This window comes from Lithobates pipiens, unplaced genomic scaffold (genome assembly GCF_037356315.1).
Source record: "Lithobates pipiens isolate NorthernLeopardFrog02 unplaced genomic scaffold, aLitPip1_a1.2 Scaffold_11, whole genome shotgun sequence".
Taxonomy (NCBI): domain Eukaryota; kingdom Metazoa; phylum Chordata; class Amphibia; order Anura; family Ranidae; genus Lithobates; species Lithobates pipiens.
The window spans coordinates 1,476,825-1,489,313 of record NW_027507696.1 but is presented as its reverse complement, the minus strand read 5'-3'; the positions used below and the strand labels follow the sequence as shown (position 1 = coordinate 1,489,313).

Sequence of the window (12,489 nt, the reverse complement as noted above, 5' to 3'; positions counted from 1 at the left end):
GTGACGTTAAGATGTGAAAGCTGGATCAATAATTACTTTTAGGTGACTGTTAAAGTAGAATTTCAGCTTTCCTGTCTCTTTTAAATAGCTATCTGGGCCAAGCTTGCCAAAACAAATCAGTTCCATTACATGATGCAGCCACTGTGTGCCCTGTAACATACGGTTTTAGCATATAGCTACATACAGTCAGCAGCACCGTGTTCAGGTCGGCCTACGGACAATTTCCTCTCTGCTGTTCGAATTAAAGAGAGTTGAACTAAGTGCTTATCATCCATTCCAGAGACACCTTTTATTGTTTATACAGTATATATCCTTTATTCAGGCCAGTGGTTTCCAAACGGTGGCCCTGGGACCGGATGTGGTCCTTTTTTTGTTTGCCTTTTTTATCTGGCCCTTGAGGCACTGTTCCTTCCACTGACACTGGTGGAGCATAAGGCTGGATTCACACCTATGCAGTTTTAGTGCTTTTTGTATTTTGCAGATTTGCGCTACAGTCCAATTACCATGGTTTTCTATGGAACATGTTCTGTAGTGCAAATCCTGCAAAAAGCACAAAAAATGCCTAGGTGTGAATCCAGCCTAATTCCTTCCACTGGCACCAAAGATGGAGCCTAATTCCTTCCACTGGCACCAAAGATGGAGCCTAATTCCTTCCACTGGCACCAAAGATGGAGCCTAATTCCTTCCACTGGCACCAAAGATGGAGCCTAATTCCTTCCACTGGCACCAAAGATGGAGCCTAATTCCTTCCACTGGCACCAAAGATGGAGCCTAATTCCTTCCACTGGCACCAACGATGGAGCCTAATTCCTTCCACTGGCACCAACGATGGAGCCTAATTCCTTCCTCAAGACACCAACAACCACAATGCACAGAGCGGCAAAATCATTATGAAATGGGAAATGGTTTATTCGGGCCATCTTGTCCCAATTAACTATTTTTAAGTTACTAAGAAAGCTAGAATTGTATTTTAAAGTTGCCCTCACCCAACGGGTTACCTGATACTTTGTCCTTCCCAGATTATAGTAACAAGTGTATATAGTTGTTGGCACGAGGGATGGTCCTTCTCTGATGGCTTCATATTGTTTTGCAGGTGGTTGCATACTGGTCCTTAGTCGGAACTTTGTACAATATGCTTGCTTCGGCTTGTTTGGAATAATAGCGATGCAGGTAAGAATATCTCATTTCCCTTTTTCAGAAAAACAATCGTCCTATATAGCTCATGTATTATTTCTTTCTATTTGGAAAAACATGAAACCATGAGTACAGTTGTTAGTATGCATAGATATTTCATGACTTTACCTCTTGCAATTGGAAGGTTTAGGCAAAAGCAGCTGCTTTCTGAAGGCTCTTCTAACAGCGATCAGGATTAAATAGACCCGAGGATTAGGAAGATCCAATTTAAACACATAACTGACTTGGGAAGGACACACATCTTCCTCTCTAGTCCAGGGGGTCTCAAACTTGTGGCCCTCCAGCTGTTGCAAATTACAACTCCCATGAGGCATTGCAAGGCGGACAGCTACAAGCATGACTACCTCAGGCAAAGGCATGATGGGACTTGTAGTTGTGCAACAGCTGGAGAGCCACCAGTTTGAGACCCCTGCTCTAGTCTGTATGCAGTGTCTCAAGGCATATGCAGCTAGTTTGTCCCATCAAGCTTTGCAAGCACAATGTCATGTATGTATCCCATGTGATATGATTACTCTTTGTTGCCTTTTTTAATAGTTCAACAAAAACCATTGTAGCTTTCCTTTTTATGTGGTTATTAGGAAAAGTAATTGTCTTCTTTAACCACTTCCCACCCGGCCAATGCATATATACGGCCAGGTGGGAGCTGTTTACTCCTGATAGGACATTCAGGAACGTCCTTCAGAAGTAGCGGGATCGCGCGCAGCGGCGTGATCCCGATGTGCTCGTGTCACCCGGACACGGCACATCTCAGATCGGCAGGAGGGCTCTGTGATTGGCCCTCCTGATCACATGACAGCCGTGTCCAATCACGGCCGTCATGTGATGTAAACAAACAGCCGGTTGCTAGGCAATCGGTTCTCCTCTCCTCACACGGAAGTCATTGCTGAGGAGAGCAGAACGCTGCAGCCGGCTGCTGATCAGTGAGTATGGGCTGTTTTTTTACAGCTTTTTACTCACTGATCATCAGTCTAGTGTAAACACACAACACAGTGTAAACACAGTCCCCACACATGTCCCCAAAACACACATGTCCCCAAATAATAAAAACATGTCCCCCACATATGTCCCACTAAAATCACATGTCCCAATGATTATCTGCACACATATGTACGTGATCACCTGCACACATATGTACATGATCATTTGCGTACATATGTCCCTGATCACACAAACCAATTATTATACACTTAACGGAATTTTTTTTTACCAAAAACATGTAGCAGAATACATTTTGGCTTAAATTTATGACAAAATTTGATTTTATTGGATTTCTTTTAAAATAGAAAAAAGAAAATATTGCTTTTTTTCCAAATTTCCGCTTTCTTTGCACTTGCATCGCAAAAAAAAAAAAAAACGGAGTCGTGAATAAATAACACCAAAATAAAGCTCTATTTGTGCGAACAAAATAACAATTTCATTTGGGTACAGTGTAGCATGACCGCGCAATTGTCACTGAAAGCGCTAGAGCGATGAAAGCTGAAAATTGGGCTGGGAAGGAAGGGGGCGAAAGTGCCCGGTATTGAAGTGGTTAAAGATACATTGCTTCCTTTTTTAGAATTTACTGGATTGAGGTTTCACTTTGGCCTAACTGTTGTGGCTAGATGAGCTTTTGTGCTGAGAGAAGGACAAATGTATCGTTGATTTACTTTATACCTCTTTTATTGTCAATGATGGATCATCCGGTTACTAACAGAACTGTGGTCTTATTATTTAACAGCAACATATAATATAGATTTAAAAAAAATATATATATAATATTCAGTGCTCTGAAAATGTATTCATACCCCTTTTGAAATTTTCCACATTTTGTCATATTGCAACCAAAAACATAAATGTATTTTATGTGATAGACCAACACACAGTGGCACAGACATGAAGTGGAAGGAAACTTTATAAATGAGTTTTCTATCTATTATTTTTTATTTTTTTTACAAATATCTGAGCAGTGTGGTGTGCATTTTGTATTCAGCCCCTCTAATGCTGGCCATACACTATATGAAAATTCAGTCATTTAGACCGTTCGTTTTTTTTCTGTCCAGTTAATGGGCACAAAATCGATAATCGTTGAGATGTTTTTGAGCCGAAATAAATGAAGGACAAGTTTGTAATTTTTCTGTCAAACAAATGATAAATTGAAAGGTTAATGTGTTTCCTGTCTGAACTGTTTCCACTAGGTATATGTAAAAAACCATGAACATTTTGTAAAAAAAAAAAAAAAATTGATAAATTTATGTCCATTGAACGATTTATTGGCCATTACATGATGGCACTATCGTTTTTGTTTTTTGAAAAATGGGTTTGGTTGATTTTTTTTTTTTTTTCGCCTAGTGTATGGCCAGCATAAGTCAATATTTGTAGAACAACTTTTTGCTGCAATTACAGCTGCAAGTCTTTTTGGAGAATGTCTCTACCAGCTTTGCACATCTAGTTTTGCCACAAATTCCTAATTGGATTTAGGTTTAGACTGGGCCATTCTAACACATGAATATGCTTTGATCTAAACCATTCCATTGTAGCTCTGGCTGGATGTTTCGGGTCGTTGTCCTCCTGGATGGTGAACCTCCACCCCGGTCTCAAGTCTTTTGCAGACGCTAACAGGTTTTCTTTTAAGATTGTCCTGTATTTGTCTCCATCCATCTTCCCATCAACTCTGACCAGCTTCCCTGTCCCTACTGAAGAAAACCATCCCCACCACATGATGCTGCCACCACCATGTTTCGCGGTGGGGATGGTGTGTTCAGGGTGATGTGCAGTTGTTTCTTCCACACGTAGTGTTTTTACTTTTAGGTCAAAAAGTTTAATTTTGGTTTCATCTGACCAGAGCACCATCTTCCACATGGCTTCTCGCAAACAGGACTTCTTATGACTTTCTTTCAACAATGTCTTTTATCTTGTCACTCTTCCATAAAGGGCAGATTTGTGGAGAGACGACTAATAGTTGTCCTGTGGACAGATTCTCCCACCTGAGCTGTGGATCTCTGCAGCTCCTCCAGAGTTACCATGGACCTCTTGGCTCTTCTCTGATGAATGCTCTCCTTACCCGGCCGGTCAGTGATGGGGGAACCTTGGCACCCCAGATGTTTTGGAACTACATTTCCCATGATGCTCATGCACTCTGCAGTGTAGTTGAGCATCATGGGAAATGTAGTTCCAAAACATCTGGGGTGCCAAGGTTCGCCATCACTGGTTTAGGTGGACGGCCATGTCTTGGTAGGTTTGCAGTTGTGCCCATACTCTTTCGATTATTGGATGATGGATTGATTCAGAGCTCCGTGAGATGTTCAAAGCTTGAGATTTTTTTTTTTTTTTTTTTTTTTTTTTTTTTTTTTTTTAGAATCTAACCCTGCTTTTAACTTCTCCACAACTTTATCCCTGACCTGTCGTGCGTGTTCTTTGTCCTTCATGATGCTGTTTACTAAGGTTCTCACAGAACAGCTGCATTTATACTGAGATTAAATTACACACAGGTGGACTCTGTTTACTAATTAGGCGACTTCTGAAAGCAATTGGTTCCACTAAATTTTAGTTGGGGGGGGGGGGGGGGGTATCGGAGTAAAGGGGGGGGCTGAATACAAATGTACGCCACACTTTTTTCAGATATTTGTAAAAAAAACATTTTTAAACCATTCATCATTTTCCTTTCACTTCACAATTATGTGCCACTTTGTGTTGGTCTATCAAATGAAATACATTTAAATTTTTTGCTTGTAACATAACAAAATGGAAAATTTTAATGGGTGTGAATACTTTTCAAGGCACTGTATACCCAATATATTAACAAAATTGTTGGGATGCCTGCATTTTACACGCACATGCACTTTAGTGTGGAGACATCACTGGGCCTTCTTGTCCACATCAGTACCTGACCTCACAAATTTGCTTCTGGAAGAATGGTCAAACGCTCCCATAGACACCCTCCTAAACCTTGTGTACGGCCTTCCAAGAAGAGTTGAAGCTGTTCTAGCTGCAAAGGGTGGGCCAACAGAATATTGAATCCTATGGACTAATGCCGCGTACACATGACCGGACTTTTTGACAGCAAAGGTCAGACTGAATGAGTCCGTCGGACAATTCGATCTTGTGTGGGCTCCATCGGACCTTTGCTTGCAAAAAATCTGGCTGACTTTAGAAATAGAACCATGTTTTTTACATTTTTCCACCGGAACTCCGCCGGACCAAGAAATCCATCCGACAGAAAAAAATACGCGAGGGCAGCTATTGGCTACTGGCTATGAACTTCCTTATTCTTTCCGGTCGGACTTTGGTGTACTTGTGTGTGGCCAAGTCCGTTCATTCGGAAAGTCTGGAACTTCGCCGATAGTTTGTTGGAAAGACAGTTGGACCTAGTCCCTCAAAGTCCGGTCGTGTGTGCGCGGCATTAGACTCCATTAAAGTTCATGTGCGTGTAAAGGCAGGCGTCCTAATACTTTTTTTGGTAATATTTTGTGTATGTGTGTGTGTGTGTGTGTGTATGTGTGTGTGTGTATATCTATATGTGTGTGTATATTTATATATAATATATTTTTATTTTTTATTATACTTTCTGTTTTTAAGCTATGCACTCACCTCCAGTTTTAGACCTTCCACCAATAGGTCACAGAAATATTATATATAATATTGGTGTTCTATTCAATAATTTGTAATCTGTAATTTTTTGTTTTATTTCAGACTATTGCATACAGTATCCTGTGGGACCTAAAGTTTTTAATGAGGTAAGTTCAAGATTTGGAGAGATTTCCTAAAATATATCCATTTTTCAGACCCTGCACTTCTGCAGATTGAATCACTATTCTGCCTCCTGTCTGTTGTTTGGACTACTAGTGACACCCACACAGCGCTCTCTTGTAAGCCCAACTAAGTACTTCCTCTCCCAGTTTATGGAATAGGCTCACCCACTGCATGGCTGATTTTAGTTGCGATTAGTCTTTTTTAATATAAAGACGTTACTGATTTATACAGGCTTATAAAGGGTTTGTAATTCCTAATAATGGAACCAAGAAAGTGCATTTATATGCTTGTAGTAACTTTTTTGGTTTTATTTATTTATTTATTTTTTGTTCTTTTGGTGTGTGTGTACATTTTTGATAATTGGCATCAAAACGATCATTGATCCTTCCTGCCCCCTTCACTTTTTTTTTTTTTTTTTTGCCTTCTGGCCATGAAGCAATTATACTGGTTGGTTTGCCGCCTCCTGGAGGCAACTCCAGGCCAGCACACCTGTAATCGGCATTGCTGCAACTTATGAAATGCCCTGGTGTGACTTTTCAATTATTGACCTCACATGTACCTAATTTTAAAGCTTCTTACTTTAAAAATGATTGTGGCGGGCTAAATAACGCCTATCTGTAGATGTTCATGACGGAGGTGTTCTTTAAAATAGCTGCTCCCTATCTTAAATTGCACGACGATGTACTCCTCCTCCTCCTCCTCCTCCTCCTGATATTTGAGCTGGATGGCTGTCCCTAAATGATGTGACCTCTGACCCGGGCCACACACTGGTTCTTGTGTACTCTTGTGTGGGTTGGGTGTTCCGACCAATCGGGTTAGAGGGAGTGTATATCGAGGCTGCTATGTAACCTGAACCGCCAAACTATACGACGTGTCCTTTAAGGACACGTCGACCTAAAACAAAAAGTCGCTGTATGGAATTCAGAGCTATGTGTGTAGAAGTCCCCACACCAATACAGGAAAATATTTCACTTTCCTAATAGGGTTTTTTTATTTATTTTTTTTCCCCCCATCGCATTGTCGGTTGCTATTTTTGGCTACAGAAGGCTTTCCTGAGACAGTTGGCAGACTTCTATTATGGGATTACAAATGGGAAGTGAGACGTGTACTGAAACCCACCCCTCCCCCTGCTAGGACTTACAGCTAAGTCTGTGCTAGAGCTATTTCAGGGCTGTTGTTGCTGACCACCTTCTGTAAAAATTTTAATCGATTGAATTTCTTAAATCTTTAATGAAAAAGTGAAAAGTGCGCCTTCAGGAAGATCGGGGTTCACATACTTGTTTCAGGACACTAACGCTAAAGTATAGCCAGAGAAAGCAAGGCTGAGAGCGTTTTAGCATTGTATGTGCTTCTCTTGGTGCAGATGTACAGCAGTGCTTCAAGAGAGGAGAGATGGATGGTAGAAAGAGCAGAGAGTACTCCGGCAGCACCAAATATTTAACCACTTCAAGACCGGGCCTTTTCTGCCACTTTGTTTACATGTAAAAATCTGTATATTTTTTTTTGACTTGAAAATCACTTAGAACTCACAAACAAAATATTTTTTTTTTTAAAGCAGAGGCCCTAGAGAATAATTTGGTGGGTGTTGCAATTTTTTTTTTTTTTTTTTTTTTTTTTTTTTATATGTCAGTGTTTGCAGAACGGTTTTTCAAATGCAGTTTTTCTGTTTTTTTTTTTTTTTTTTAAATGCACAAAAACACACAATAATAAAGTGACCGATCCCCTGCGCTACTATGCGCAGAAACCAAAAACTATAAATCCTTGTGTTTTTTTTTTTTTTTTTTGTCTGCCGCTATGTACCCATGTGTCCCCATGTATACTTGGCTGAGAGTGGAAATGAGAATGGTAACTACCCCTATATGTAATATGCAAAGCAAGTAAACCTACAATACAGCAGTGTGTATACTACTAGTGAGTAGTATTAATCCAAATCCGTAAACAGAAAAATGTGGTCATGACAATTGTGATCAGACTGGGACTACGTACCCAATGATCATAATGTGACTGCTATTTATATAATAAACATGAAAAAGGGGGGGGGGGGACACATATATATATATATATATATATATATATATATATATATATATATATATATATATATATATATATATATATATATAATATAATTATTATTTTTATTTTTTTATTTTTTTAGCTATGCGCTCACCTTCCAGTTTTAATCCTACCACCAATAGGTCACAGAAATCCTGTTCCCCGTGTGCTCATTCCTATATAAGTTGGTCCGTGCAGCAGTACTCAAAGTACAAAGACTAACAGTGTTGAATATTATTTAAAGAAAAAAAAAAAACTTTTTTAATAAAAATATAAAATTTAAAACTCAACTTATTTCTCTGTGCTTATACTAGTTCACCTAGGCAATGGAGTTTACACATTGGGGGTTGTACAGCTTCTTTTAAAAATCACTAGGCTATGGTAAGCCTTGGATCAAAACAGTCAGGGCAGAAACTTGCTGTATGTGCGCGATGACTTCTAGGCCCCGCTCCCGACACGTTTCGTCATAGGTCACATGACTTCCTCAGAGTCTCCTCCTGTGACTAAACTACTGTGACCAAATACAATAGGAGCGGAATATTACATGTAGATTAATGGAGGGTTCACCTCCCTCTTATTCAAAGACTCAGGCTGGAGAGGCGTGACAGCCTGTGATTGACAGAAATCCACCTACATCATGTTGGTTCCACAAAATAATAAAGATTTGATTTAGTTTGATATAATTTATTTTTACTCTGTATTCCAAAGGCTGTTTTGTAAAAGAGGGGGAAAAAGGGCTTTATTGTCTTTAAAACATACACAACAGAGCTGATGACAATTGCATAACGTTCAGACTGTAGACAAGTGGGGAATGCGAACATAACATTGACCTGGTTTCATATAACAAAAAAAAAAGTAAATCAGAATAGTCATAAATAATCAAAATTACACTCCCATCTGAATGGAGTGACATTCACACTGGGGCGGTGCGGCAGCCGGCGCTAAAGTGCCGCTATTTTTAGCTGCGGTCTGCGGCCGCTAGCAGGGTGGTTTTAACCCCCGCTAGCGGCCGAAAAAGGGTTAAAATTGCCCGCACAGTGGCACTTTGTCGGCGGTATAGCCACGCTGTCCCATTGATTTCAATAGGTAGGAGCGGTGAATACACCGCTCCAAAGATGCGACTTTTCTCACCGTCCTGCTAGCGCTCCGCTCCAGTGTGACAGCCCCTCTGGCTTTCACACTGGAGTTAAAGGGCCCGTTTTTTTTTTTTTTTTTTTTTTTTTTTTTTTTTCAGGCGCTACACAGGCGCTTTTTTTATTGCTGTAGCGCCTGAAAACCGCCCCAGTTTGAAAAGGGGCCTAATGGTTAGTTGAAATATCAAGCCAGAGAAATTGCAAATCCACAATGAGAATATCAAAATAAACAAAGAGCTGTGAGCTCAATTACGTCATAACCCGGACACAATTTAGAAGCCTAATGGGTCCAAAGGCTGTTTTTGTATATTGAAGATGTGACCAGCAGCAGAGGACTAGAAGCTCCTCCTGCTTATGTTTCCCTGCAGAGAGGCTGGGAAAGATCTGGGTCATGTGACAGCTGTATATCGATTTATGGAAAATTACCTTTTTCTTTTTAGTAAAATAATTAGTGGCATCATCCACATACAGAAATAAAAGGGACAATGTAAATTAAACTGTGTGTGTTTGTGTGTTTAGTATCACTTTATCAGGAAAGTGGCTTTTACGGGTCTTTTTTTATTTTTATTTTTTTTATGGGTCTTCTTATAGGCAGTGTTGTAACAATTGTGTTTTTTTTTTTCCTTTTTTTTTCTAGGAACTTGGCTCTGGGTGGAGGGTTATTGCTGCTTCTGGCAGAGTCTCGATCGGAAGGGAAAAGCATGTTTGCCGGTGTGCCCACCATGGGGGAAAGCTCTCCTAAGCAGTATATGCAGCTGGGAGGCCGGGTGCTGCTCGTCCTCATGTTCATGACTCTTCTCCACTTTGATGCAAGCTTCTTCTCCGTAAGTGTTTTGTAAACTGCCTTCTTTCCTTTTATACCTTAGAATAAAGATCATAGAAGTGCTCTGTGCTCAACCCCAAAGTATCAGGACATGACGGGTGTTTTACATTTATTTATTTTTTTTTATTTTTTTTTACCTTTTTGAAAAAAGTGATTTCCCCAGACCCTGCACAATTTTAAAAACTGTTAGCAATGCCATCTCCAGTATTTCTACTCTAAAGCCTTGTACACACGGTCGGAGAATCCGTCGGAATGCGTCTTATCGGACCGCGTCGTCGGATAATCCGACTGTGTGTGGTATGTATTGGACTGATTCCGTCCGAATCTCCGTCGGACCCAATTTTCCAACATGTTGGAAATATTTTCCGACCAACTGGTTCAGTCAGACATACTCCGATCATGTGTAGAGAATTTTGATCGGACCAAGTGCCACGCATGCTCAGATCAAATTCCTACATCAAAGCTATTGGCTACTAGCCTGAATGTAATCCCATCGTAACGAAATTACGTCATCACGTTCTGAATGATCGGATTTTTCGAAAACTTAGTCCGACCGTGTGTATGCAACAGTTTCGGACAAGATCCGATGGGCAAAATCCGACGGATTTGGTTGGCAGAATGTCCGACCGTGTGTACAGGGGCTAAGGCTGGATTCACACCTATGGCAGTCCGTTCAACATTGCTTCCTATGGAACACGTTCTGTAGTGCAAATATGCAAAAAGCACTAAAAATGCCAATAGGTGTGAATACAGCCTAACCGCTCCTCTTTATTTTAAAAGGGAGTGGATATAACCTTACATGATTACAAATGCTGGTCTGTGGCATTTTTATGTGTAATAATCAACATTTAACACTACAGTAAACTTATTTATTTTTTACCCTCCAGATCCTACAGAACATTGTTGGTACAGCTCTCATCATCCTGGTGGCCATTGGCTTCAAGACGAAGTTGGCTGCCCTGACCTTGGTGGTGTGGCTCTTCGCCATTAATGTCTACTTCAATGCCTTCTGGAACATCCCCGCCTACAAGCCCATGCACGACTTCCTAAAATATGACTTCTTTCAGACCATGTCGGTCATCGGCGGACTGCTGCTGGTGGTGGCCCTGGGGCCTGGTGGGGTGTCCATGGACGAAAAGAAAAAGGAGTGGTAGTGTTACTGGTGCCTGGAGTCTTAGAATATTCTGGATGAACGCAGAGTCCTGTTTAACATCTCTTCTCCTCCTCCCCCCCCCCCCCCCCCCCCCCCCCCATCTCTTTGGCACAACCACCTCCATCTTGTATCATCGCCACCAGCAGCCAGCTGTATTGCGAACCATCCGTCGCACACCACCAGCTCTTTGAAACTGGCTTTGTGGTCCCGTTACGGGCTGGTTTTAGAAAATGTTACAAGATAGTCTTAAAATTGCAGTATCATGAGTTTTAAGGAGAGATCTCTGCTTCTCTTTAATGTAGTTATTTTTTTTTTTGTTTTTTTTTTTGTTTTTTTGGTTTTATGTGAAATTTTCAGAGTCTGAAATCATTGATTTGCAGCTATGTTTAGCCTCTGGTTCTGAAATGCTTACATAATCCGTCATGTGACAGGCATCTATTTTGTGCAGTACTAAGATGAGAACGTTTATCGTACTTCTACACTTTGGTTGGAGCACAAGTCCCTGGTTAATTTAACCCTTTTGTTTGCCCCCCCCCCCCCAAGAAGATGACACTGTATGTTGTGTCTGTGGACTCTGATCCCTCCCATCTCTCTGTGCATCTGGCCAATCAGAAGAGATTTGTGCTGTGAATTATGTCATTAAATTTAAATCGTACCTCATCTTGAAACAAGCACCCTTTTATTTTTTTTTATTTTTTTTTCTCCCCCAAGAGTAGATGGCCACTTTTTTTTTTTTTTTTTATTATATTTTTTTTTTCCCCCCTTACTGTTTGGCCACTCTACACAATCAGTTGCCAAAACATGAGTTTCTTAGACATTTCTAGAAATTTATTTTGTGTGTTTTTTTTTTTTTTTTTTTTTTTTTTTTTTCTTCCATTTTGTCTTTTAGGCTTATTTTATAGTAAAATGTCAACGGTTTGGCGTAAAATGAAAAATCTTAAATTCTGAGTGTTGCCTTTTTTTCCTCTGTTCACAAATGCATTTGCATCTATGTTCACACCACCCCCTCCCGGATTTCACAACTTTTTGCATACAACCTTATCACTGAGCCCTTGAGTTTTTTATGTCCTTGCCTCTTTTATTTATTGTTGGAGACATGTAGAGTACGGAGTGAGACTTAATCTGTTTACATTTCTATGTCGGGGCTCCTGATCTGCGTTCCGATAACATGACTTCTACTATTAAAGGCCTGGGGTTAGAATGACATCCATTTGACCAGCATTTTCATGAAAGTCTGCAATGCTAGCCTATGTCAGTTTAACGTGACAGCTATTTTATCTGGCAAGAGATTTGCATTTCTGTCCCATTTATTAGGCCAGAGATTTTACAAAATCCTTTTTTTCATACAACTCTTCCAAGATGGCGACACCCCCTACCCTATGCCTGGACATTGAAGAAACACC

At 40.4% G+C, this 12,489-nt stretch overlaps 1 protein-coding gene across 2 annotated transcripts in view; it reads left to right on the top strand.

The window, feature by feature from the left end:
• The window catches only part of SURF4 (surfeit 4), a 34,531-nt gene extending 22,774 nt beyond the window's left edge, over positions 1-11,757 (top strand). For both annotated transcript variants that reach the window (XM_077468035.1, XM_077468042.1), the window contains exons 3-6: positions 1,094-1,170; positions 5,863-5,906; positions 9,748-9,934; positions 10,821-11,757. In XM_077468035.1, coding sequence (XP_077324161.1) covers positions 1,094-1,170; positions 5,863-5,906; positions 9,748-9,934; positions 10,821-11,087 — 575 coding nt within the window. In that variant the 3' untranslated portion in view covers positions 11,088-11,757. The remainder of the gene's footprint in view (positions 1-1,093; positions 1,171-5,862; positions 5,907-9,747; positions 9,935-10,820) is intronic.
• The last annotated feature ends 732 nt before the right edge of the window (positions 11,758-12,489 follow it).